At 38.4% G+C, this 24,336-nt stretch overlaps 2 protein-coding genes across 9 annotated transcripts in view; both read right to left on the bottom strand.

The window, feature by feature from the left end:
* SPRYD7 (SPRY domain containing 7) overlaps positions 1-24,336 on the bottom strand; it is a 143,747-nt gene that overhangs the window by 19,409 nt on the left and 100,002 nt on the right. Inside the window, exon 11 of one of the 5 annotated variants that reach the window (XM_073795154.1) lies at positions 22,183-22,204. The exons of the other annotated variants lie outside the window; for them this stretch is intronic. The gene's annotated coding sequence lies outside the window, so the exon portion shown is untranslated. The remainder of the gene's footprint in view (positions 1-22,182; positions 22,205-24,336) is intronic. 5 annotated transcript variants of the gene reach the window in all.
* The window catches only part of KPNA3 (karyopherin subunit alpha 3), a 91,373-nt gene that overhangs the window by 60,270 nt on the left and 6,767 nt on the right, over positions 1-24,336 (bottom strand). The window contains exon 1 of one of the 4 annotated variants that reach the window (XM_073795143.1): positions 22,183-22,204. The exons of 2 other annotated variants lie outside the window; for them this stretch is intronic. In XM_073795143.1, the coding sequence (XP_073651244.1) occupies positions 22,183-22,197 (15 nt within the window). In that variant the 5' untranslated portion in view covers positions 22,198-22,204. Of the gene's footprint in view, positions 1-14,595; positions 14,653-22,182; positions 22,205-24,336 lie in introns of those variants that run through there. One more of the 4 variants, XM_019936626.3, reaches the window with a different exon arrangement.

The following is a 24,336-nucleotide window of genomic DNA, read 5'->3' as shown; positions in this document are numbered from 1 at the left end:
GTTTTCCAAAGAGGTTATACCATTTTTACAATCCCACCAACAATGATGAGGGTTTTCGTTTTGCCACATTCTCACCAACATCTGTAATTATCTGTTATTATTCTAGCCATCCTAGTGGGTTTCGTGAAGTGGCATCTCATTGTGACCAATGATATTTACCATCTTTTCATGAGCTTATTGGCCATCTGTATATTTTTTTTGGAGAAATGTCTATCCAAGTCTATTGCCCATTTCTGAATTGAGTTGGCCTTTTACTATTGAGTTTTAAGAGTCCTTTATATACTTTAGATACAAATCCCTTATCAGACATAATTTGCAAATACTTTCCTGCGTTCTGTGGGTTTCTTTTCTTTTCTTTTCTTTTTTTTGCGGTACGCGGGCCTCTCACGCTGTGGCCTCTCTTGTTGCGGAGCACAGGCTCCAGACGCGCAGGCTCAGCGGCTATGGCTCACGGGCCCAGCCGCTCCGCAGCATGTGGGATCTTCCTGGACCGGGGCACAAACCCGTGTCCCCTGAATCGGCAGGCGGACTCTCAACCACCGCGCCACCAGGGAAGCCCTGTGGGTTTCTTTTCTTGATGATCTCTTTCCCTTTCTTGATGACCTCCCTTGAAGCACAAATATTTACTTTAATGAAATACAGTTTATCTATTTTTTATGTGATTGCCTGTGCTTTTGATGTTGTCCCTAAGAAACTAATGCCTGGTCCAAGGTCACAAAGATTTACACCTACTTTTTTTCTTCTACAGTTTTTAATATGTTAGATCTTACATTTAGGTCTTTGATCCATTTGAGTTAACAGTGTGAGGTAGAGGCCTAACTTCATTCCTTTACATGAGGATGTCCAGCTCAGTTGTCCCAACACCTTTTGTTGAAAAGACTATTTTTTTCCCCCTGGTGAACTGCTCTGGCACCCTTGTTGAAAAATCAATTTACTGTAAATGTAAGTTCATTGTTGGATTCTTAATTATATTCCATTGATTTATACGCCTTTCCTTACACCAGTGCCACACAGTCTTGATTAACGAACCATTACTTTTGACTGATAAACTGTTAAAACAGTACTACTAATCATATGTGAAGACCTCATTCAAGGATAATCCCCCAAGAAAATATCAAATTAGTTTAAAATGAAGTTAAAGGAATTATCCCTACCAGTTTATGATAGTTTATATTAAAACTAAATTTTTTTTAAGCCGCTACTCATGAGAAATGAATAAAATGTGTGATGAGGACAGGGAGGGACTATCTGTAAGGAGGCTTAATTTCTGAGATGAAAAGGCAGCCAACATGGACAGTAAATTCCAGATGTCAGGCTTGAATCATCCCTTCAACTGTAGTTCCCTTTAGCCAGCATCCTTTAAATAAACCACTGTATTTGTAAATACACAAATTTTGGTATATTCTGCTAGTCCAACAACTTTCAGAATTTAAGCACCTTAAAACTTTAAGCCCAGCTCTCTCCTGAGCTGCAGTGTCTTCTGGATCACTTCCCAAAACATCCCACAAGTTCCTTAACATATTCAAAACTGAGTTCATCATTTTCCTCACTGATCTTGCTTCACCTACTGTTTTTACCCTACCTGTAGACAAAAGTACTCTTTTAAAGTGGGATATTAAACAAACTCAAAAAGTGGTTCTGAGAATTAGATAAAATGAATACTTACAAAAGAACTTGGCACAGTTTGTATCACAAAGTATAGTCATCTATGTTCATTTCCCTTTTCTACAGGTTGTAATCAGCATTTCCAATTTTAATCCTACCACTTCTCCTGTCCACTGAGTATTTAATGTCAATGATTTATTTCTCATTTCTAGCTGAAATTCCTTTTCAAATACTCCTAATCTACTTTGGTAGTATCTTGTTTTTTCCTTAATGCTTCTGATTCCTCCTTCAATGATTCAATCATTTTACAATATTTATTTTAGGGCGTCCCTGGTGGCACAGTGGTTGAGAATCTGCCTGCCAATGCAGGGGACACAGGTTCAATCCCTGGTCCGGGAAGATCCCATATCCGCGAAGCAACTAAGCCTGGGCGCCACAACTACTGAGCCTGGGCTCTAGAGTCCATGAGCCACAACTACTGAGCCCGTGTGCTGCAACTACTGAAGCCCACGTGCCTAGAGCCCGCGCTCCACAACGAGAGAAGCCACCACAATAAGAAGCCCGTGCAGTGAAGAGTAGCCCCTGCTTGCCGCAACTAGAGAAAGCCTGTGCACAACAAAGATCCAACACAGCCAAAAATAAATAAAACAAATTAATTTTTTTAAATAAATTAAATTAAATTAAGTATTTATTTTATAGTCACTCTCTGATATCTCTATTACTGAATTTCTTAGGAGACTTAAGACTATATTTTTGGTATCTGCACATTACCTATAATAGAGTTTTTGGGTTTTTTGTTTTGTTTTGTTTTTTTGTGGTACGCGGGCCTCTCACTGTTGGGGCCTTTCCCGTTGCAGAGCACAGGCTCCGGACACGCAGGCTCAGCGGCCATGGCTCACGGGCCCAGCCGCTCCGTGGCATGTGGGATCTTCCCGGACTGGGGCACAAACCCGTGTCCCCTGCATCAGCAGGCGGACTCTCAACCACTGCGCCACCAGGGAAGCCCCTGTTTGTAGATTTTTTGATGACGGCCATTCTGACCACTGTGAGGTGATACCTCATTGTAGTTTTGATTTGCATTTCTCTAATGATTAGTGATGTTGAGCATCCTTTCATGTGTTTGTTGGCAGTCTGTATATCTTCTTTGGAGAAATGTCTATTTAGGTCTTCTGCCCATTTTCGGATTGGGTTGTTTGTTTTTTTGATATTGAGCTGCATGAGCTGCTTGTAAATTTTGGAGATTAATCCTTTGTCAGTTGCTTTGTTTGAAAATATTTTCTCCCATTCTGAGTGTTGTCTTTCTGTCTTGTTTATGGCTTCCTTTGCTGTGCAAAAGCTTTTAATTTTCATTAGGTCCCATTTGTTTATTTTTGTTTTTATTTCCATTTCTCTAGGAGGTGGGTCAAAAAGGATCTTGCTGTGATTTATGTCATAGAGTATTCTATGTTTTCCTCTAAGAGTTTTATAGTGTCTATCTTTACATTTAGGTCTTTAATCCATTTCGAGTTTATTTTTGTGTATGGTGTTAGGGAGTGTTCTAATTTCATTCTTTTACATGTAGCTGTGCACCACTTATTGAAGAGGCTGTCTTTTCTCCATTGTATATTCTTGCCTCCTTTATCAAAGTATAAGGTGACCATATATGCGTGGGTTTATCTCTGGACTTTCTATCTTGTTCCACTGATCTACATTTCTGTTTTTGTGCCAGTACTCAGTTAGCATTTTAAAAAACTGAGCAAATTTTTCACTTTACAGATAACTTTGCAATGGGATTCCTTTAAAACGTAAGTTCTCCTGATTAACACAAGAGGGCTGGAAAGATAGGACTAGACAATAGGTCTTTATGTTTCAAAGAGTTTTATATTTTAGAGCAATACCAGGAAATAATTTAATGCAAGAATGCTACCCAAAACAGAGAAAGGAGAATTGTTACACATTATGAATATATTCAATATCTTAACTGTGGTGATGGGTTCATGAGAATATACATGTCAAAGCTTATCAAACGTGTACTTTAAATATGTGCGGTTTATTGTATGTTAATTATACCTCAAAGAGCTGCTTTTAAAAAAATAAGCCTTAGTGAATATGACTCAAACTATTAAAAAACCATATTTCTATGTACCTATTTAAGGTATTAAAGCTACAAGAGTGATGCAATGGAAAGAGTACCTGAATGGTTATGCCACTAGTTATGTGATCTTGAGCACATTACTTAACCTCTCTGAACTCCAGATTCCTTATTTAAGAAATGAAGATACCATGACCTATCTCCCTGGGACAGTACAGTGAAAGTATTTGCAGTAAATGGTCCTTCATGATGTCTACGAAATACGATTTGTTACGTACTCTACAAAGTAGGTGTACATATATAAGCCATTCATTCAAACTTATGCTTTAGTAACTCATCAAATATCAATGTGAGTACTAAAAGCAAACATATTTACCTTATATATAACCTAAATCAAAGTCCAAAATGTACATACCTCTATTATCATTTTTCATCTTTCTACTTTCAAGCTACTTGTATCTTTATATTTAAAATGCAGCTATTGGGACTTCCCTGGTGGCACAGTGGTTAAGAATCCACCTGCCAATGCAGGGGACATGAGGTCGAGCCCTGGTCCGGGAAGATCCCACACGCCACAGAGCAACTAAGCCCGCAAGCCACAATTACTGAACCTGTGCTCTAGAGCCCACAAGCCACAACTACTGAAGCCTGCGCGCCTAGAGCCCTGCTCCACAACAAGAGAAGCCACCACAATGAGAAGCCTGTGCACGCAACAAATAGTAGCCCTCGCTCACTGCAACTAAAGAAAGCCCACACACAGCAACGAAGACTTAACACAGCCAAAAAATAAATAAAAATAAAATGCAGCTATTGTGGGCAGTATATAGTTGGGTCTTGCTTCTTAATCCAGTCTGACAATTTCTGCCTTTTAATTAGAGTACTTTAGTTCATTTATATTTAATGTAATTATTGATGGGGCTGAAATTAGGCATTTGTTGTCCTATTTTTGTTTTCTATTGTCTCATCTATTTTTTGTCTGTTTCTCTATTCCCACTTGCCTGCCTTCTTTTAGGTTAATCAATTTTTTTTAGTATTCTGTTTGATTGCTCTACTAGCCTTTTAGGTTTGCCTTTTTATTTTTTTATTAGTTTTCTCACTAGGGATTACAATTTGAATCTTTAACTTTAAACAATCTATATAGAATTAATGTTCTACTACTCAACTTAAACTAAATGGCCCAGCATTTGTGCATGTGTGTGTGCGTGCGTGCACGTGTGCACACCACACGTGCATGCATAATACAGCAGATTGCCAAGCATTTGGGCAGATCTTACAATCAAATTTTAGGACTCACTCTCTTTATAGCTCCTGATCTTCCAGGATTTCTGGCTGTTTTGTCAGCCTGGAACTCTGTACTCTTATACTTTGAGCCAATAAGGCTGTAGTATTCTGCACCAAGAAGTGGGACGATTATAGAGTGACCCTCTTACTAAAACCCACAAACTCACAAATTTCATCAGATGGTTATGTTTTAAGAATCGGCTCGCCTCCAGTTTCTGCCTGCTTTTGATCACTCTCCAGTACCTTTAAGTGAAAATTTTAATATATTTTGTCCAGGGGGCTTCCCTGGTGGCACAGTGGTTGAGAGTCCGCCTGCCGATGCAGGGGACGTGGGTTCGTACCCCAGTCCGGAAAGATCCCACATGCCGCGGAGCGGCTGGGCCCGTGAGCCATGGCCGCTGAGCCTGTGCATCCAGAGCCTGTGCTCCGCAATGGGAGAGGCCACAACAGTGAGAGAACTGTGTACCGCAAAAAAAAAAAAAAAAAAAAAAAAAAAATATATATATATATATATATATATTTTGTCCAGAGTTTATAGTTGTTCAATAACTCTAAGGTACTGCAGCATTACTGGAAGACAGAACGCCATGTTACTCTTATTACATGCAGTTTTCCATTCTGAATGCCTTCATTAAGCAAGGTAATTTGTGCTAGTATTAGGCATAATTTGCCTTTTTCTTTAGTAATAGCTTTATTCAGATATAATTCACATATCATAAAATTCACCTTTGAAATGTAAGTTCAGTGGGTTTCAATATATTTAGAGTTGTGCAACCATCAACATTTTCCTCCCACAAAAAAACCCACATACCCTTTATCATTCATTCCCCATATACCTACTCTATATCCCTTGGCAATCACAAATCTACTTTCTGTATCTATGAATCTGACTGCCTGGCCATTTCATATAAATGGAATCATAATATGTGGGCCTTCTGTTGGTTTGACTTCTTTACTTAGCATAATGATTTTGAGATTCATCCATGTTGTAGCATATGTCAGTACTTGTTTTTGCTGCTGAATAATATTCCATTGAATGGCTATACCACATTTAGTAGAATTCACCAGTGAAGCCTTCTGGTCTTGGGCTTTTCTTTGTGGGAAGTTTTATGATTATGAATGGAATCTCTTTACTTGCTACAAAGTCTATTCCGATTTTCTATTTCCTCGAGTCAGTTTGGTAGTACGTGTCTTTCTAGATATTTTTCCATTTCATCTAGGTTATGTAATTTGCTGGCTTATAATTGTTCACAGTATTCTCTTAGTATCTGTTTTATTTCTGTAAGGTAATTTTTTCATCAGTCTAGCTAAAGGTTTGTGAATTTTGTTGATACTTTCAAAGAAACAACTTTTGGTTTCATTGATTTTCTCTATTGTTTTTCTCTTCTATTTCATTTCAGTTATACTTTTTTATTTATTATTTTTATTTATTCATTTATTATTTATGTTTGGCTGCGTTGGGTCTGCGTCTCTGTGCACGGGCTTTCTCTAGTTGCGGTGAGTGGGGGCTACTCTTCGCTGCTGTGTGTGGGCTTCTCATTGCAGTGGCTTGTTGCGGAGCACAGGCTCTAGGCGCACAGGCTCAGTAGTTGTGGCACACGGGTTTAGTTGCTACGCGGCATGTATGGGATCTTCCCAAACCAGGGATCGAACCCGTGGTCCCCTGCATTGGCAGGCAGATTCTTAACCACTGTGCCACGAGGAAAGTCCCTATACTTTTTATTTTAATGTAAGTATTTACAGCTATAAATTTTCCTGAGTACTGTTTTAGCTTCATCCAGTAAATTTTGATATGTTGTGTTTTCATTTTCATTCATCTCAAAGTGTTTTCTAATTCCCTTGCGATTTATTTGACCCACTGGTTACTCAGAATGTGTTATTCAATTTCCACATTATTTGTGAACTTTCCAAGTTTCTTTGTTATTGATTTCTAATTGTATTCCACTGTGGTCAGAGAACATATTTAGTATGATTTTAATATATTTTTTTAATTTATTGAGACTTCTTTTATGGCCTAATGTAACATGATCTATCCTGTAGAATATTCCATGTGAACTTGAGAAGAATGTGTATTCTGCTGCTGTTGCATGAATGATATACAGATGTCTGTTATGTAGCCAAAACAATCCTGAAAGGAGGAACAAAGTTAGAAGATTTACATCAGCTGATTTCAAGACTTACTATAAAGTTCCAGTAATAGACAGTGAGGTAATGGCATAAGGATAGACACACAGATCAATAAAACTGAATGGAGGTCAGAAATAGATCCATACCTATACGATCAACTGATTTTCAACAAAAGTACCAAAGTTATTCAATGAGTGCTGGAAAAACATCAACCCCTATCTAAGAGTATATCAAATATTAATTCAAAATGAATTATAAACCTAAATGTAACAGGTGAAACTAACAAATTTCAGAAGGAAACACAGGAGAAAAATGTAAATTAAAACTATAACAAGACACCACTATACACTCACTAAAATGACAACAATTTAAAGGACTGCCAATACTGGTGAGGATGTGGAGCAACTGGAACTCATATACTGCTGATATGAATGTAAAATACTACAACCACTTTGGAAATGAGTTTCAAAGTTTCCTATAAATTTAAAGACATACTTACCATATAACCAAGCCATTTTACTCCCAGGTCTTTATCCAAAGAAAACACACACACACAGGCTTGTAAACAAATATCATAGCAGTTTTACTCATAAGTGTGCAAAACTGGAAAGAACCCAAATATCCAATAACAAGTGAATGGATAAACAAATTGTGATATATTCATACAATGGAATATGGGTCGGCAATTTAAAAGAATTAACTCCAAGTAAACAAACCAATATTTTTTTGTTTGTTTGTTAGTTCTGGGGTTTTTTTGTTTTTTTTAAATTAACCGCTTGATTTATTTTTATTTTTTAAAGGTGCTTTTGGAATTGCCTTGTAGATATTAAAACCGATTCATGATGTGAAAATCCAGAGTACAGTATTTGGAAATGCCAGGAGGAAGTTGTGGGGAAGGAATTTTATGTCAAATAGACTGTGTATCAGTTTTATCCATAAAGGGACTATAAATCATTTGGAACTGTCAAAATGAGTGCCTCTTGTGGTTGTGAGACCCTCATTAATGGGAGAAACTTGATGATCATCTGGCAGAGACGTTAAGAGAAGAATTGGGGAGTGTTGTGTGAAATGAAGGAAAACCATCCTTTAGCATTTTGGAATATAAATATGTTGGGTTGGCCAAAAAGTTCGTTCAGGTTTTTCTGTAACAGTGGACAGGAAAAGACGAACGAACTTTTTGGCCAGCCCAATATCTCAGTATTAAGTCACACTTGAGAAGAAGTTTGATTTACAAAATGATATTAATGTTATATTAAACAAACAAAAAAGCCAGACACAAAGGAGTATGTATTGTGATTACATTATATGAAACTGTTGCAAAGGCAAACTAGTCTATAATGTCAGAAAGCACACTAGTATTTGCCTGCAGCTGGGGGAAAAGGAGGACTGACTGCAAAGGGACATGGTGGGGGGCTTCCCTGGTGGCACAGTGGTTTAGGAATCCACCTGCCAATGCAGGAGACACGGGTTCAAGCCCTGGTCTGGGAAGATCCCACATGCCGCAGGGCAACTGAGCTCGTGCGCCACAACTACTGAAGCCCGCACGCCTACAGCCCATGCTCTGCAACAAGCTACCGCGATGAGAAGCCTGAGCACCAGAACGAAGGATGGCCCCTGCTCGACGCAACTAGAGAAAGCCGGCGTGCAGCAATGAAGACCCAAAACAGCCAAAAATTAATTAACTGATTTTTTTTAAAAAAGGGACATGGGGGAACTTTTGAGGGGGACAGAAATATTCTGCATCTTGATTGTGATGGTGCTTACAAGGGAGTAATTATTTGTCAAAACTCATCAAGCTAAACACTTAAAATGGATAAATATACCTAAGCAAAGTTTATTAAAAGCAGTTGTTACTTGCAGGAAGAGAGGTGGCAGGTGTGGGTGACATGTGTCATTTTCTCCTTTTAATTTATATTATCAATATGTGTATTACCCCTGTAATTTAAAATCAGTTCATTACTGAGAAGTACTCAAATTATTTAAAACCCTTCCTAAATTAAATTGCCTCAAAGATTTACTTTTCTATAATATATAATTACCAATAACAGTCTAATTTTTTTCTCCTAGTAATACTATATTGTGCACTGGATCTGTTTCTTATCACCACTGTAGCAGTTGATAAATATTCCCTGTAATTCAAAAAATTTATAAGCCGTCAATAACTAACCCACAACAGGGTTATAAATAAATAAAACATACACTAATGTTTATATGACACTTAATGCTATGCTTATTTATTTTATATAAAGTGATTTTATTTACAGTACTGTTATATAGCCAAAATGACATTATTGAAGTTTACTAGGCAGAGGAACTGAAAAAGAAGTGTAGGAAGGTGCTGAGTCCTTCTTCAGATCCTATAATACCAAGACACCAGATATCTTCTACTTCACTAACAAAAACCACAACAAACAAACAAAAAGTAACCATATTCCGAAAGTCTGTAGCACCAAAACTATCCCTTTGCTACCACCATCTTAGTCCCCTTCACTAAGAAGAAAGCTGGGATTCCTATTTCTCCTCTTCAGTACAACGGGGGTGGGGGGGAGGTGGGAGGAGGGTATTTCAAGCCATACTAGCCCCCCAAATCTACAGCTATATCCTGAATTCAACAGTTGGCAGCATTCACAACTAGGGCACTCCTGTAACACCTAGGCCTGGGTGTCCAGATGCCTGGTTTCTTCTGCGTTATAAACTCAGAACTTATAAACTAAGTTTGTCTTCTGCTTCTCCCTTTTCTGCCTCTTGCTGGGAGGGGCCTTTGGACTTCCTTTCAAGGCTGTTCCTACTGTAAGCAAATTTGCCCAACTTCCCTTCCTCCCAAGTACCTGTTCTGCTGAGAGGAGTATAGTTTTCTCAGAAATAGGTCCAGTACCTACTATGTTTACCAGAAGAAAAGCATACAGAGGAATATTTTGGTCACATTATATTTAAAGTGTAGTCATGACCACAAACATCATATCCTCACTTAATGCCATCATGTTCACAAATACAAATCTGAGAATTAAAAAACCTGGTAGGGCCCCCTAATCACTGCATGGAGCTAATGTCTAGTTTACTAGAAGATTCTGTCTGCACTGGTACCTAATACAATTTATCCAGAATGTGTTCTTATTATGAAAATATTCTAGCTGTTTTTCACAAAAGCTAAACAATATACTAAAGAACTTATTACCAGAAGAGAAGTGTGAAGTAATCTGAAATAGCGCTTCCCAGCCTCTTTCACATCATAGCGCATGCACATACACACACACACACACACACACACACACACACACACACACACACACACACACAAATATTTGTACAGCAGACTGAGATTAAGGGACAAGACCGCAAGGGCTCCACCACTCAGATCCCTGGCTGGCCACCCCTAGGGCAACACATGAGATGAGAAACACTGATCTAACAGACCCTCGTGCTAATGCTCTGGGTCACTGCAGCAAACCAGAGGGAAGGTCATCGATACACTGTCATCAAGAAATGAGCTTAATAAAAAAATTGTTTCAGCTATACATATATCAAACCTACAATTCTTGTTCAAACCATGAAACATTCCCAGTTCATGTAATCTCCACTATAAAGCTCTGTCAAATCTTTAAGGCCAGTCCCTCCTCTATGTTCCCAAACCACCTTTACTTTTATTAAACAATCACAATCTCTCTTATAGTTACCTATAGCTGTATTTATTTGTTAGATTAAATACCCCTTGAAGGCAGAGATCTTGTTTCATTCATTTTTATTTCCCTCTACTCCACAATAACAAAAAAATGGTAGTTTGAACAGCTAATGTTAAATTTAAAGTTGCGTTGTCATGTTCACCGACAATGCTGTTTGAACTTTACCATAATCATTGTACAGACCATGTACTTTCTCCCTCTCTATTCCAAAATTTGATTTAGCTCAACACTCTCAAATATTCCACTTTCCCAATGTTTCAAAGGATACACAAAAATGTTAGTTTGCATTAGCCCCACGTTCACAAAACTTAGAAAACAAAAGAAAATGTCCAGCCATTATAGAACTCTAACATCCAAGTATCAATTCCTTTATTCCAATCAAAAACAATGTTCCCAGAATTCAGCACAAAACTGAAAACACTGCTGCTACCAGCCACAGTCCATAACAGTAACTTTAAATTGTCCAAGGGGATTAAGGAAGCATTTTAAATCACTGTCACCCCTACCGAAGGATTTTAGGCAACGAGAATTTATTCTCATACAAGAATAAATCTGCATTTTATCATTAAACAGTATGAGGGCCTTAACTGGAATTACCAGTTTATAATCTTTCTCCCCCAAATTTGTGAATATATCTGAATGTTAAAATTTTCTTATTTAGAATCATGATTTGTATTTTCATCTTCTCTTCCCCTTTAAAATATTTAATTTTTAATAGTAAGTAGAATAAATAGAAGTATAACTAAGAAGTGAATAATTAACTAATATGAATTAGTATACAAATTAATGTCATGCAGCACCATTCCCCAAATATTCTATCTACTGCCTATGTTTTTGTTTAAAACACCAGTTGCTAAAGTTATGAAAAATTTTTACAAAGTTTAAAAAGAAAAAAAGCCTCAATAAATGTCCCTAATTATACATTATTCCAAAACCAAGATACATATATATGATATTCATGGAACTAGATTCAAATTAACAAAATTAGTTCAAATTTACAAAGATACTCTGCTACACAGATTAATATCGTGTAACATCTAGCTGCTAGGTTGTTTATCATCTATGTATGCATCTCTATCGTCTATATATATAGCCCAATACTTAGTTAACATGATCATCCTTTTCATGCTACCTACTTTTTTCTTGCACATTTGAATTTTGAGAGGAACATGTAGATGTACTACACAATGTAATTATTTCCATGTCTGTCCAGCTACCTTCCTCCATACTCTCTCTGTTCAGCTTTCTACCTCTGTCTCTCTACTGTTATCTTAAATAAAGAAAAATGACTACAGTGTCTACCTGAATACCCTCTGAAAACATCACAAAGATGTTTGGAAAACTGGATATTTACCTTCGCAATTCTAAGATAGGGAATGCAAAGAAAGAGTATACACTATTTCAACAAAGGAAGCGTCTATAACACAAATTCACTGGTGTCCCACTTTGTCTCTCTGTAATTTAACGCTTCTACATTTAATAAGAAAACTTTTTGTTGTGTGTTTTTTTAGTCAAGGTATAATAAACTGGAATACATCAAGCTGTTTCAGAGACACAAAGTGTTTTAACATCTTTCTTACAAAGTATAGCATTTATTAGAGTCATCTTCATTTCAAAAAGGCTTTAGTTTCATAAAGTCTCCTCATTCTATAATAATTTGTATACCATCTTTGGAAGTTACAAATTAACTACCTGTTATCATCAACTATTTTGAGAGAGACAGGATTATTCTTTTACTTCTCTTCTTAGTTGGGGAGAGGAAAAAATTATTTAAAATATTAATTTCCTATGTCACATCCCAACCCCAAACAACTGACCGAGAAGGTTCCTTTTGGTCTATAAATGTGCAGTATAATAGTGGGTATTTTTACTTTGAAATTTCATATCAAAAGTGTGTTTTTAACTGGGTATTTAATGACATGACAATTACTGGTCTCGGTTTTTGTTTAAGTATAATAATATCATATGTCTGACCTCAATATTGTGATTTATAATATGAAATATACAGTTGGTGTTTGTCCACTGTTCCCGGTACAGAGCTCCTAAAACTCTTGGGATTTCCTAAGTGTAGAGCACAGTGAAGGTGTCTTTTGTTATGTTAATGAGGCAACTTTGGGATCACCTCAGGTAACCTAAGGTTGGGGGTGGATGCCAGACCTGTGATGAGAGGGTTGGAACTTTTAGCCCCACCCCCCAAACTCGGGGGAGGGTAGAGAGGCTAGAGATTGAGTTCCACCACCAATGGCCCACGATTTCATCAATCATGCCTCCATAAAAACTCGGAAGGTGAGGGTCTGGACAGCTTCCAGGTTGGTGAACACGCTGAGATGCTGGAGACTGGTGCACTCTGAGAGAACATGAAAGGTCTGCTCCTTTCCCCCATACCTTGCCCTATGCACCTCTTCCATTTGGCTGTTTCTGAGTTGTATCTTTTCATAATAAACTGATAATCTAGTAAGCAAAATGTTTCCCCGGGGTCTGTGAGCCAAAGTAACCCAACACAAGGAGGTTTATGGCCAGTTGATCAAAGGCAAGCAGGGGTGGGGGTGGGGAGCAGTCTTGTAGGACTGAACCCTTAACCCATGGAATCTGACGCTATCTCCAGGTAGGTGGCATCAGAATTTAGCTGAACTGTAGGAAACCCAGCTGGTGTCGGAGAACTGCTTGGTATGGGGAAAAAAATCCACACACTGGAATTGTTGTCAGAATCAGACTTACCTTTTAGACATACATGTTAAAATATTGATATATAAAACAGGATATCTGGAATTTGCTTCAAATATTCCAGGGAAGGGTAATAGTGGGTAGGAAAAGAAATGAAACAAGACTGGCCAAAAATTATAACTATTTTAAAATGGTATACAGAAGTTCCATGTATTATTCTACCACTGTATGTTTCAAAGTTTTCTAAAATATTGCTTTTCTTTTTAAGTGTGCTGTGTTACCCAAGTACTAGAATAAGAAAACCTGGTTATCAACTAGGTGAGTGGACAATATTCATTATTTCTCTACGCCTTCAGTTTCCACCATCTGTGAGAAAAAGGGTTTGGACTAAAGTTCTGCATCTTGCTAGCTCAATCTTTTAATGATTCAAGTGAGTATGATTTCTACACTTTATATTTGGCTTAACAATTCTAACTATAATCCATGATGCTTTCATAGCTAAATTTGATGCAATGAACTGAAAACTGTTCAAAGCCATTACCAAAATAACACTATAGTACTGTCAGTCTGCTTGGATTCTAAGGGCCAACTGTATTCACTGTATTACATACACCTTTTTTTTTTTTTTTTTGCGGTACGTGGGCCTCTCACTGTTGTGGCCTTTCCCGTTGCGGAGCACAGGCTCCAGACACACAGGCTCAGTGGCCATGGCTCACGGGCCCAGCCGCTCCGCGGCATGTGGAATCTTCCCGGACCGGGGCACGAACCCGTGTCCCCTGCATCGGCAGGCGGACTCTCAACCACTGCGCCACCAGGGAAGCCCCGTACACCATTTTTAAAGGGACTCAGCATCCACAGATTTTGGTATCCAAGGGGGCTCCTGGAACCAATTCCCAACCAATACCAAGGGATGACTGTACTTATCTCAGCTTGGCCTTCATTCCTAGATATTTTGCATTCCCCCAAACACCTTTTCTTCAAGTATTACCTCTCTTAGACTCTTTATTCTCTGGAGATAACTTTGTCAGAGAAAACAGAAGCCATCAGGCATAATCTGTTCCAGTTTCCATACCCTACTGCAGCCCATCCTTACTTCTATCTCTATTTCTTCCAAGTCCTTTCCAACTGAGGCCCCTTCAAAACCTAACCACAACATATATCTCTTACTTCACATCTGTAACAGCTCCCCAGTATTCCAGGCTCAATCATTTATTCCTTTTCTAGCCAGGTCCGTAAGTCTGTTTTGCTCCAGTTTCTTCACAAACAGCAGTCAATCCCATACTTCTCAACGACCGAGAAACAACAAAAATAATTCTTTTAAGCATACTTCCTCCTCAAGCTAACCTGTGGTCCCTCCTTCCCATGAGTACCAAATTTTTAAACTGAGTTTCTACTGACTGGTTCCATCTACTACCTCAACTCTGACTCACTCCTCACCCTATTATAACCTAGCTCCCAGCCTCCACCACTCTCTGAGTTTTCCATTTAATCACCAGCCCCCAACCACAATGAACAGCTTATTTCAGGTCCTCATCATACCTCTCACCTCTCCCCTGCAGCATTTAATGCTGCAACTGTTAACCCTTTTTCAGGAAACTCTTCTCCCCTAAAGTTCTTTTTTTAATTTAATTTAATTATTATTATTATTTTTTGGCTGCATTGGGTCTTCATTGCTGCACACGGGCTTTCTCTAGTTGCCGCGAGTGGGGGGCTACTCTTCGTTGTGGTGCGGAGGCTTCTCACTGTGATGGCTTCTCTTGTTGCGGAGCACAGGCTCTAGGCGCGCTGGCTCAGTCGTCGTGGTGCCGGGCTTAGATGCTCCACAGCATGTGGGATCTTCCCGGACCAGGGATCGAACCCGTGTCCACTGCATTGGCAGGCGGACTCCCAACCACGGCACCACCAGGGAAGTTCCTCCCCTAAAGTTCTGATGCGACTCTTTGCTGTAAGCTTCCTACAGACTCATTCTTCAGTGGCACTCACTAGTCCTCTAAAATGATGTGGTTCCTGGGGTTCTTTCCTCCTAGTCCTCTTTTCTTCTTACCCCTACGAGCCCTTATCTATATTCTCTTAAACGCTCTAATCTCTGTTTAAACTATTTTCCAAACCTTCACCATTGGTCACATCATCCTAGAACAGGGGTAGGCAAAATAGGGCCTGTGAGCCAAATCCAGCCCTCCACCTGATTTTTTAAATAAGCTTTGTTTCCCTATTGTGTTTGCTGCTTTCATGCTCACAGCAGAGTTGAACAGTTGTAACATAAACTGTACAGTCCTCAAGGCCTAAAATATTATGTCTCTTTACAGAGGAAGTTTGCTAACCTCTGTTCTAGAACGTAAAACATACCAAGTAAATAGTTCTGATAACTTCCTGCCTTTGGCTCCCAATGCCAGTGCTATTAGTCAGACCATCCATCTCTAAGACCCCTAAGAGTTTTCTAACTGTTCCTCCCAAGCTCTCTTCCCACCCTCACCAGTCTATCTCCTACAGTACAACCAAAGCAATAGTTCTCAATGCACAAAACCCACTTACCAATTTAAAATTTTCCCCACAGTAAAGCTTGTTCACAATCTGGCCCCAGCCTATCTTTTCCAACTTTCTAATCACTCCACCTGTAAGAAATACTGAATGAATTTAGTTCCCCAGAGCATATGATGCTGTCTCTTACTTCCAGGCCCACCCAAGGTTTACTACCAAAGAAATAACTACACATTTTTCTAGCTTCAGCTTAGGCACAATCATCTCCATGAAGCCTTTTCTGACTCACCCACGCTCTTTCCCTATGTGCCCACTGTACTCTCTACGTAATTCCATTATAGTAATTATTTGTTTGCTTTTACATCATTTCCAGACTAGTCTTCCTTGAGCAGGAACCCTGAGGCAAAGTAGGAGAATGGTTATTCAGGGCACAGGATTTTAAAGTACGAAATCTAGGACTGAATGCCAGTTTCGCCTATACGTTCTTAACAAATTATTGACCAGGGTATTTTTGCAGAAACTAACTCCTGCGCGCAGCGATTTGTTCTGTAAGTGAATACTGAAACACCCATGTTTGAGTAAATATCAACAACTTTTTCTGCAACTCTGCAAACAACTTTTTGCAACAACTTTGTCCATGTCTTACTAAAGCATTCTAATACTTCATTAGAGTGTGATAGCAGGCACCTCTGTGCAGGGGAACAGAACATCTATTACAACATACCATGTTTCACTGCACTTTCCCCTGGAATAACAGACTCTACACTTTCTGACAGCACTTTTTTTTTAGTCCTGTGGATATTATTTCCTCTAAAATATGTTCTTTTATTTTACCTGATAGTCGACAAGGTGGATCTTTGTAGGGGGCTCTTTTGTATTTATTTCTTTATTTATTTTTAAATATTTACTTATGTATTTATTTGGTTGCGCTGGCTCCTTAGTCGCAGCACGTGGGCTCCTTAGTTGTGGCTCCAGGGCTCCTTAGTTGCGGCATGCGAACTTAGTTGCACCATGCATGTGGGATCTAGTTCCCTGACCAGAGATCGAACCCAGGTCCCCTGCATTGGGAGCAGGAGTCCCATCCACTGCACCATCAGGGAAGTCCCAGTGGGGGGTTCTTTTAGAAATGCCACAAGAAGGACCAGGTGCGGGACTACCACTACATTCACCAGAACAGTCAGTTACCCATTCTCTAGCTATTGCTAACAAAAATTGCTTGTAAGTCACTTTATTCTGTGCATTAAGGCTACAATAAATTTTAAACGCATTGAATAAACCACAATTGCTCAGATAGAAACCCACTTTCTTATACCATTTTCGAGTTTTCTGGAGGATATTGAAGTTTGCCAGATATTGATCAGATTGATCAACTCCTTTCATACATTTATTATACCCTAATACAGAAGTGGGCTTAGTTATCTGATGGCCAGTCCTCCTGTCTTCCTTTCCTGTAGAGGCTACGGAGGCTTCAGGAATAGTTGTCACCATGCGGACTAGCCTCATCTTTCCATATAAGAAGAATCACTTCTCCCTTCCGTAAGAATGTCATCTCTCCCCTCTGTAGATTTTTAGATTTCTCCTTTAACTGGTTTGGTAGACCACAATTCTCTTTTATAGTCTACAAACACTGATTTTATTTTTCAACAATATTTCAGATGTGGACATACTATTGTAATAACTGTCTTGGTAAATATGGTGCCACGAACCAAGATAAGATTGTAGGACCGATAATACTGTTTCTTGCAGTTTCTTTCCTTCAATTGTGTAAATCTCAAGGTTGCATATATATCCAGTTTCACTTTTGCTAACCATCCTGACCAAAATTCCACATTTTGTAAGTTATCCCGTATTACAGGCTTTGAATCTGAGTCATCCTCTCCACTTTATCATTGCCTCCTCAAGTGATAGCTCTTGTTTGGGTATATAAATCGATTGAAATTTTGGTAGAAAATAATCCAGAAGAGGCTTAACTTTTGAAATTCTGCCTGCAGAAGTGGAGTTTCCAAGTTATCATTAAAGTGAAGAAATGTCATTATTTGTTTGAACCTTCTTCTTGTCATAATCTTTGGAAAGATAGGTGTTTCAAGTAAGGGATCAGTCGGGATATTCTTTCCAGTGTGACTTTATCTGTCCCATCAAAATTATTAATCCAAGAAACTTCTTCATTTCACTATTGGTTACATCAGTTCATTGTAAAGCCTTATCATACTTTTTATATGATTTTTCATTCTGTTGGTGATACACGTTTGTTTGGGAAGTGACCAACTCAACGAAGTCATTACCAAAAATTAATTCTGCTATTTCACTAACACTTTGAGGGTTATCACATTCAATAGCTATACCTAGGGGCTTCCCAGGTGGCGCAGTGGTTGAGAGTCCGCCTGCTGATGCAGGGGACACAGGTTCGTGCCCCGGTCCGGGAAGATCCCACATGCCGCGGAGCGCCTGGGCCCGTGAGCCATGGCCACTGAGCCTGCGTGTCCGGAGCCTGTGCTCCGCAACGGGAGAGGCCACAACAGTGAGAGGCCCACGTACCGCAAAAAAAAAAAAAAAAAGCTATACCTGACACACCTATTAAAGTCTTCTAATTTTTGTGAAATGTCATCTTCAATCCACTCTTCTGTAGAAACAAAGGAGCATTCTCCAGCACCATGAGTTTCATTTTCACTTTCCGTATCAGAATCAATCACTAAGGTTTTTTTGTCTTTTTTTCATCTAATATTCACATTGTCTGAATCAGAACTATATTCTGAAGAACTATCATCTTCTGAGACACCAGTATATATGTTGCTCAGACAATCAGAGAAAGTACCTGCATAAAATTCACCTGAAAAAGTCTTCTTCACTCAAAATTTCGCGATGCATCATTTTTGAAAATTGCATTTATAATATACACAAGGTTGGAACAAAAACCTAACGGAGCAAAATGTGAATAACAACAATCATTAAGTTGTATAATGAACGCCTTGATCAATTTTAAGTTCTAAAAACTTTGCATGGTGATGTTAATTGTATCACTCTCTAAAAAGGTATTGGTATATCTCCAGTTGATGAAGTTAGGATAACAAAAGACGTGTAAATACATCTCCAGTCAATAAATTGTTAAGCAAATTACTTAACTCATTTTCTTCATCTGTGTAATGACAATTTTGTAAGGATTATTTAAGATTATTCTTATAAGCACAGTACCTTGTACATAGTAAGTGCTCAACAGTCATTGATTATTGATATCGATAATCATTGATTATCATTATTTTCATTGTTTTATCCCCCACACTTAGTTCAGAATTCAGATAACTTCTGAGTAAAATAACTGGAGCAAGCTATTTCTGCACACATTATTTTCAGCTGCATACTGAATATTTCCATTTGAACAACGTTTGGCTCCCAAAACTTGTTATCCTTACTCCGAACTGTTTCAGTTAGAGTACCCAATCTGTTAAGGTTTGCCCAGGACTTTCCTGGTCTGAACACTGAAAAGTCCTGTGTCCTGAGAATTCCCTCAGTCCTAACCAAACCAGGACAGTCTTCACCTTAAATTAGAGAGATGTTGCAAACAATAAAAAACAGATTTGAGTTAATTTAAGATACAAGGGGAAGCAGGGAGACAGGAGAATTACTGGAAAAATACAGCACAATTCAAAGAACCAAAGGAAAAGCTAAAGAATCAGATCTATGAAAAAATCAGGATGAAAGCAACTCCAAAGATCTAGGTGGCAGAAATTAATGGAAGATTTCTTCACAGTACTTCTGCCAGGATGAATCACTTAGGTCCCAGTATCAGCTCACTCAAGATTTAAATGCCAGGGGACAGCATCTGATGGGCCTATTTTGTACTATCCAGAAAAAGTGAAGCACTTTAATTAACCAAAAAAAGCAGGAGCATTTAGATGAAAAATTCCACCAAGAGGTATCCAATGGAAGAAGAGTAGCTTCCAAAGGCGAAATGAGAATGCTGTTTCCAAAAGAAAGGGGAACAGATAAAAGATCACCATATCAACTGTTGCTTGAACATGCTATGCTTTCAACACTCCATGACTTGGTCACCGTTATTCATGTTATTTTTCTTTCTGTCTTGGCAAACTCCTCCTTCAAGACCTAGCTCAAGGGTGATCTTCTGCGTAACCTTACTCAATTCCCCCAGATATAGTCACTCCCTTTCTACATGCTCTCATAGTACTTTGCAAATTATGTACCTATATCACAGAACGATCATACTGCACATTAAGCATATGTTTAGATATCGGTCTCTCCCACCAAACTGAACTTCCCTAGAGCAAGGACAGCATTATTCGTATTTACAGTCTTCGGAATTAACAATGCCTCCCTGGCACAAACACATAAGTGTTTAATAAATCTGTTATCTAAGTCACTAGGATAAAAACTATATGAAGCAACAAACTAAAAGGAAAGAAAGGAGCTACTACAGGTAAACATGCTGACAATATCAAAGAAAAAGCTGACAGACTAAGAGCAAGGGAATGACAGGCAAAAAAAATTATGAAGAGCAAAAACTCCATAAGCACAGAAATCAAGGCCAAAATTCTGACAAATCTAAGAACTCGAAGGCATCACTTACATAAGAGCAAAAAGTAATAGCCATATGCATAACGATGATTCTCAAGAACCAAGAAAATAACTAAATTATATTCTACTTAAGAAGGCAGAGACATGCATAGGACATTTTTAGAAACACTGGCATTTCAAAATAAAAGAAAATTTGGTATGTAAACAAATAAACTTATAACCCAGAAAACTCAACAGTTCAGAATGATTAATTCCAAGTTAATATAGTCATGATTCATTTTACCATGTTTTAATTGTTAATGTTCGTATCCTAAGCTGTGGCAAATTTTTTCTTAATGGCAAAATGACGAAGTATAGCTACATCCTCCTTACATATTTAATACTGCTCTACTTTGAAGGTAAAGGAATAGAGACTTGGAAATGAGAATATAGCCAAACCTTATGCTAAGAAAACAAAGTCAACTTAGGAATGCTATCAGTCATGGAAAGAGAATATCACTGACTTTGAAGTTAAAGATTTTCTAGATACACTTTCTAACTCTTGTACTGGATCCCAAGAAGTCAGGTGACTTTTTCACTTCAAATGTTATTCAAGTCTTTATCATATTTCACCCAAACAACTAAAATTCATTTCACCAAACATGGTAACTCTGACATCATGACATTAAACTACTCTTTATCATCTGAACCGCCTGATCAGTCTAACATCAATATTGGGATATATTCTGAAGCACACAGCATCACCAATTGAAGGTTTATTTAAATCAAAAATACTTAAACTAAAGATAATTAAGCCTTTCAAACTAACCTCCAGTTTACAGAAAATTCAGAGAGTCGTAAGAAGTAGGAGGAACAAGTTAAGCAACACCACAAAGAGAAAGACATATCCAGTAATGAGGACAGTCTGATAGGTTGAACCATATGAAACTGCTGATATTTGGCTGTTTTGAACCTCAAAAATGGCAATTTCATGTGGCTTGACTTAATATAAGGAAACTGGGGCTTCCCTGGTGGCGCAGTGGTTGAGAGTCCACCTGCCAATGCAGGGGACATGGGTTCGTGCCCCGGTCCGGGAAGACCCCACATGCCGCGGAGCAGCTGGGCCCATGAGCCATGGCCGCTGAGCCTGCGTGTCCGGAGCCTCTGCTCCGCAAAGGGAGAGGCCACAACAGTGAGAGGCCAGCGTACAGAAAAATAAATAAATAAATACACACACACACACACACACACACACACACACACACACACGAAACTGACCTGATTTCTTCTTCGCCAAATTAACAGCATTTTTTAAATGGTGGGGAAAAAACAGCAGAAAGGTGGAAGCAACCCAAGGATCCATCAGTGGATAAATGGATAAGCAAAATGTGGTATATCCATACAATGGAATATTATTCAGTCATAAAAAGGAAGGAAAATTTGACACACACTGCAACATGGATGAACCTTGAAGATATTATGCTAAGTGAAATAAGTCAGTCACAAAAGGAGAAACATTGTATGATTCTACTTACGTGATGTTCCTAGAAGAGTCAAATTCATAAGTACAGAAAGAAAAGAGGTTGCCAGGGGCTGGGGAGAGTGGAAATGTAGTTAGTTTAATGGGGACAGAGTTTCAGTTGGGGAAGATGAAAAAGTTCTGGAGACAGATAGTGGGAATGGTTACACAGTGATGTGCATGTATTTAATGCCACAGAATGGTACACTTAAAAGGTTAAAATGGTACATTTTATATTATGTATACTTTACCACAATAAAAAACATGGTGGTCCTAGAGAAATGGAGATAAAAACAAAAATAAACAAATGGAACCTAATGAAACTTAAAAGCTTTTGTACAGCAAAGGAAACCATAAACAAGATGAAAAGACAACCCTCAGAATGGGAGAAAATATTTGCAAACAAAGCAACCGACAAAGGATTAATCTGCAAAACATACAAGCAGCTCATGCAGCTCAATATCAAAAAAACAAACAACCCAATACAAAAATGGGCAGAAAATCTAAATAGACATTTCTCCAAAGAAGATATACAGATGGCCAACAAACACATGAAAGGATGCTCAACATCACTTATCATCAGAGGAATGCAAATCAAAACTACAATCACCCCACACCGGTCAGAATGGCGATCATCAAAAAATCTACAAACAACCTAGAAAATGGTACAGATGAACCAGTTTGCAGGGCAGAAATAGAGACAAAGATGTAGAGAACAAACGTATGGACACCAAGGGGGGAAAGTGGCAGGGATTGGGGTGGTGGTGGTGGTGGGATGAACTGGGAGATTGGGATTGCCATGTATGCACTAATATGTATAAAACAGATAACTAATAAGAACCTGCTGTATAAAAAAATAAATAAAATAAAATTAAAAAAAAAATCTACAAACAATAAATGCTGAAGAGGGTGTGGAAAAAAGGGAACCCTGTTGCACTTTTGGTGGGAATGTAAACTGATACAGCCACTACGGAGAACAGTAGGGAGGTTCCTTAAAAAACTAAAAACAACTACCATATGACCCAGCAATCCCACTACTGGGCATGTATCCTGAGAAAACCATAATTCAAAAAGAGTCATGTACCACAATGTTCACTGCAGCACTATTTACAATAGCTAGGACATGGAAGCAACCTAGGTGCCCATCGACAGATGAATGGATAAAGAAGATGTGGCACATATATACAATGGAATATTACTCAGCCTTAAAAAGAAACGAAATTGAGTTACTTGTAGTGAGGTGGATGGACCTAGAGTCTGTCATACAGAGTGAAGAAAGTCAGAAAAGAGAAAAATACTGTATGCTAACACATATATATGGAATCTAAAAAAAAAAAAAAAAAAAAAGGTTCTCATGAACCTAGGGGCAGGACAGGAATAAAGACACCGACGTAGAAAATGGACTTGAGGACACAGGGAGGGGCAAGGGTAAGCTGGGACGAAGTGAGAGAGTGGCATGGACTTATAAATACTACCAAAGGTAAAATAGATAGCTAGTGGGAAGCAGCTGCATAGCACACAGAGATCAGCTCGGTGCTTTGTGACCACCTAGAGGGGTGTGATAGAGAGGGTGGGAGGGAGACGCAAGAGGGAGGGGATATGGGGATATATGTATACATACAGCTGATTCACTTTGTTATACAGCAGAAACTAACACAACAATGTAAAGCAATTATTCTCCAATAAAGATGTTAAAAAAAAACCATGGTAGGAGGAGTCTCTTAAAGGAGATTTAAGAAACATAACCAAATGTGATCAGATCTTGTGTAATCATGGTTCTAACAACCAAAAGTTAAAAAAAAAAAAGTTAAAGGACAACTGGGGAAATTTAAATGTAGATTACATTAGCTGTTATTAGGAAATGATTAATTGTGTCAGGGTGATGTGGTATTTATTTAAGAATGCACTCTTATTTTTTAGAGAAGTATGTAAGTCTTCAGGAGTAAATTGTCATGACTGACATATAAGAAAATTTTAAAAATTATTTCTCTATAAATGTGTCTTAATCTCCCAATATTTTACCTATCATAATAAAAAGTTTGGACTTCATTTGGGAAGCAGTAAAAAAAAAAAAGGCACTGAAAGAGTAGAAGTTTCAGTTAAAAAGCATATTTTAGGAAAATTATTGTGCTGGTGGTACTTACAATGAAGGTACTTATTTAAGAAATATTTTAGTGCTTATTTTGCTCTGCCACTGTACTAAGAACTAGGTAATGGAGGTACATATAGGAGAAACAGATAAAACATAATAAAAATATATTATCTAACCACAGTGAGGGAAGAAAGTTTCCTAACAACCTGGGGGGGTGAAGGGAGATTCAGAAAGATTTCTCAGAAGAGCTAAATCCAGAGGTGAGTATTTAAGAGGGGTAGGAATTAACCAGGCAACAGGAGGGAGGGAAGGA

This window comes from Tursiops truncatus, chromosome 18, assembly GCF_011762595.2.
Source record: "Tursiops truncatus isolate mTurTru1 chromosome 18, mTurTru1.mat.Y, whole genome shotgun sequence".
Lineage (NCBI taxonomy): Eukaryota > Metazoa > Chordata > Mammalia > Artiodactyla > Delphinidae > Tursiops > Tursiops truncatus.
The sequence above is the reverse complement of the archived record's forward strand: the minus strand, read 5'-3'. Positions and strand labels throughout refer to the sequence as shown.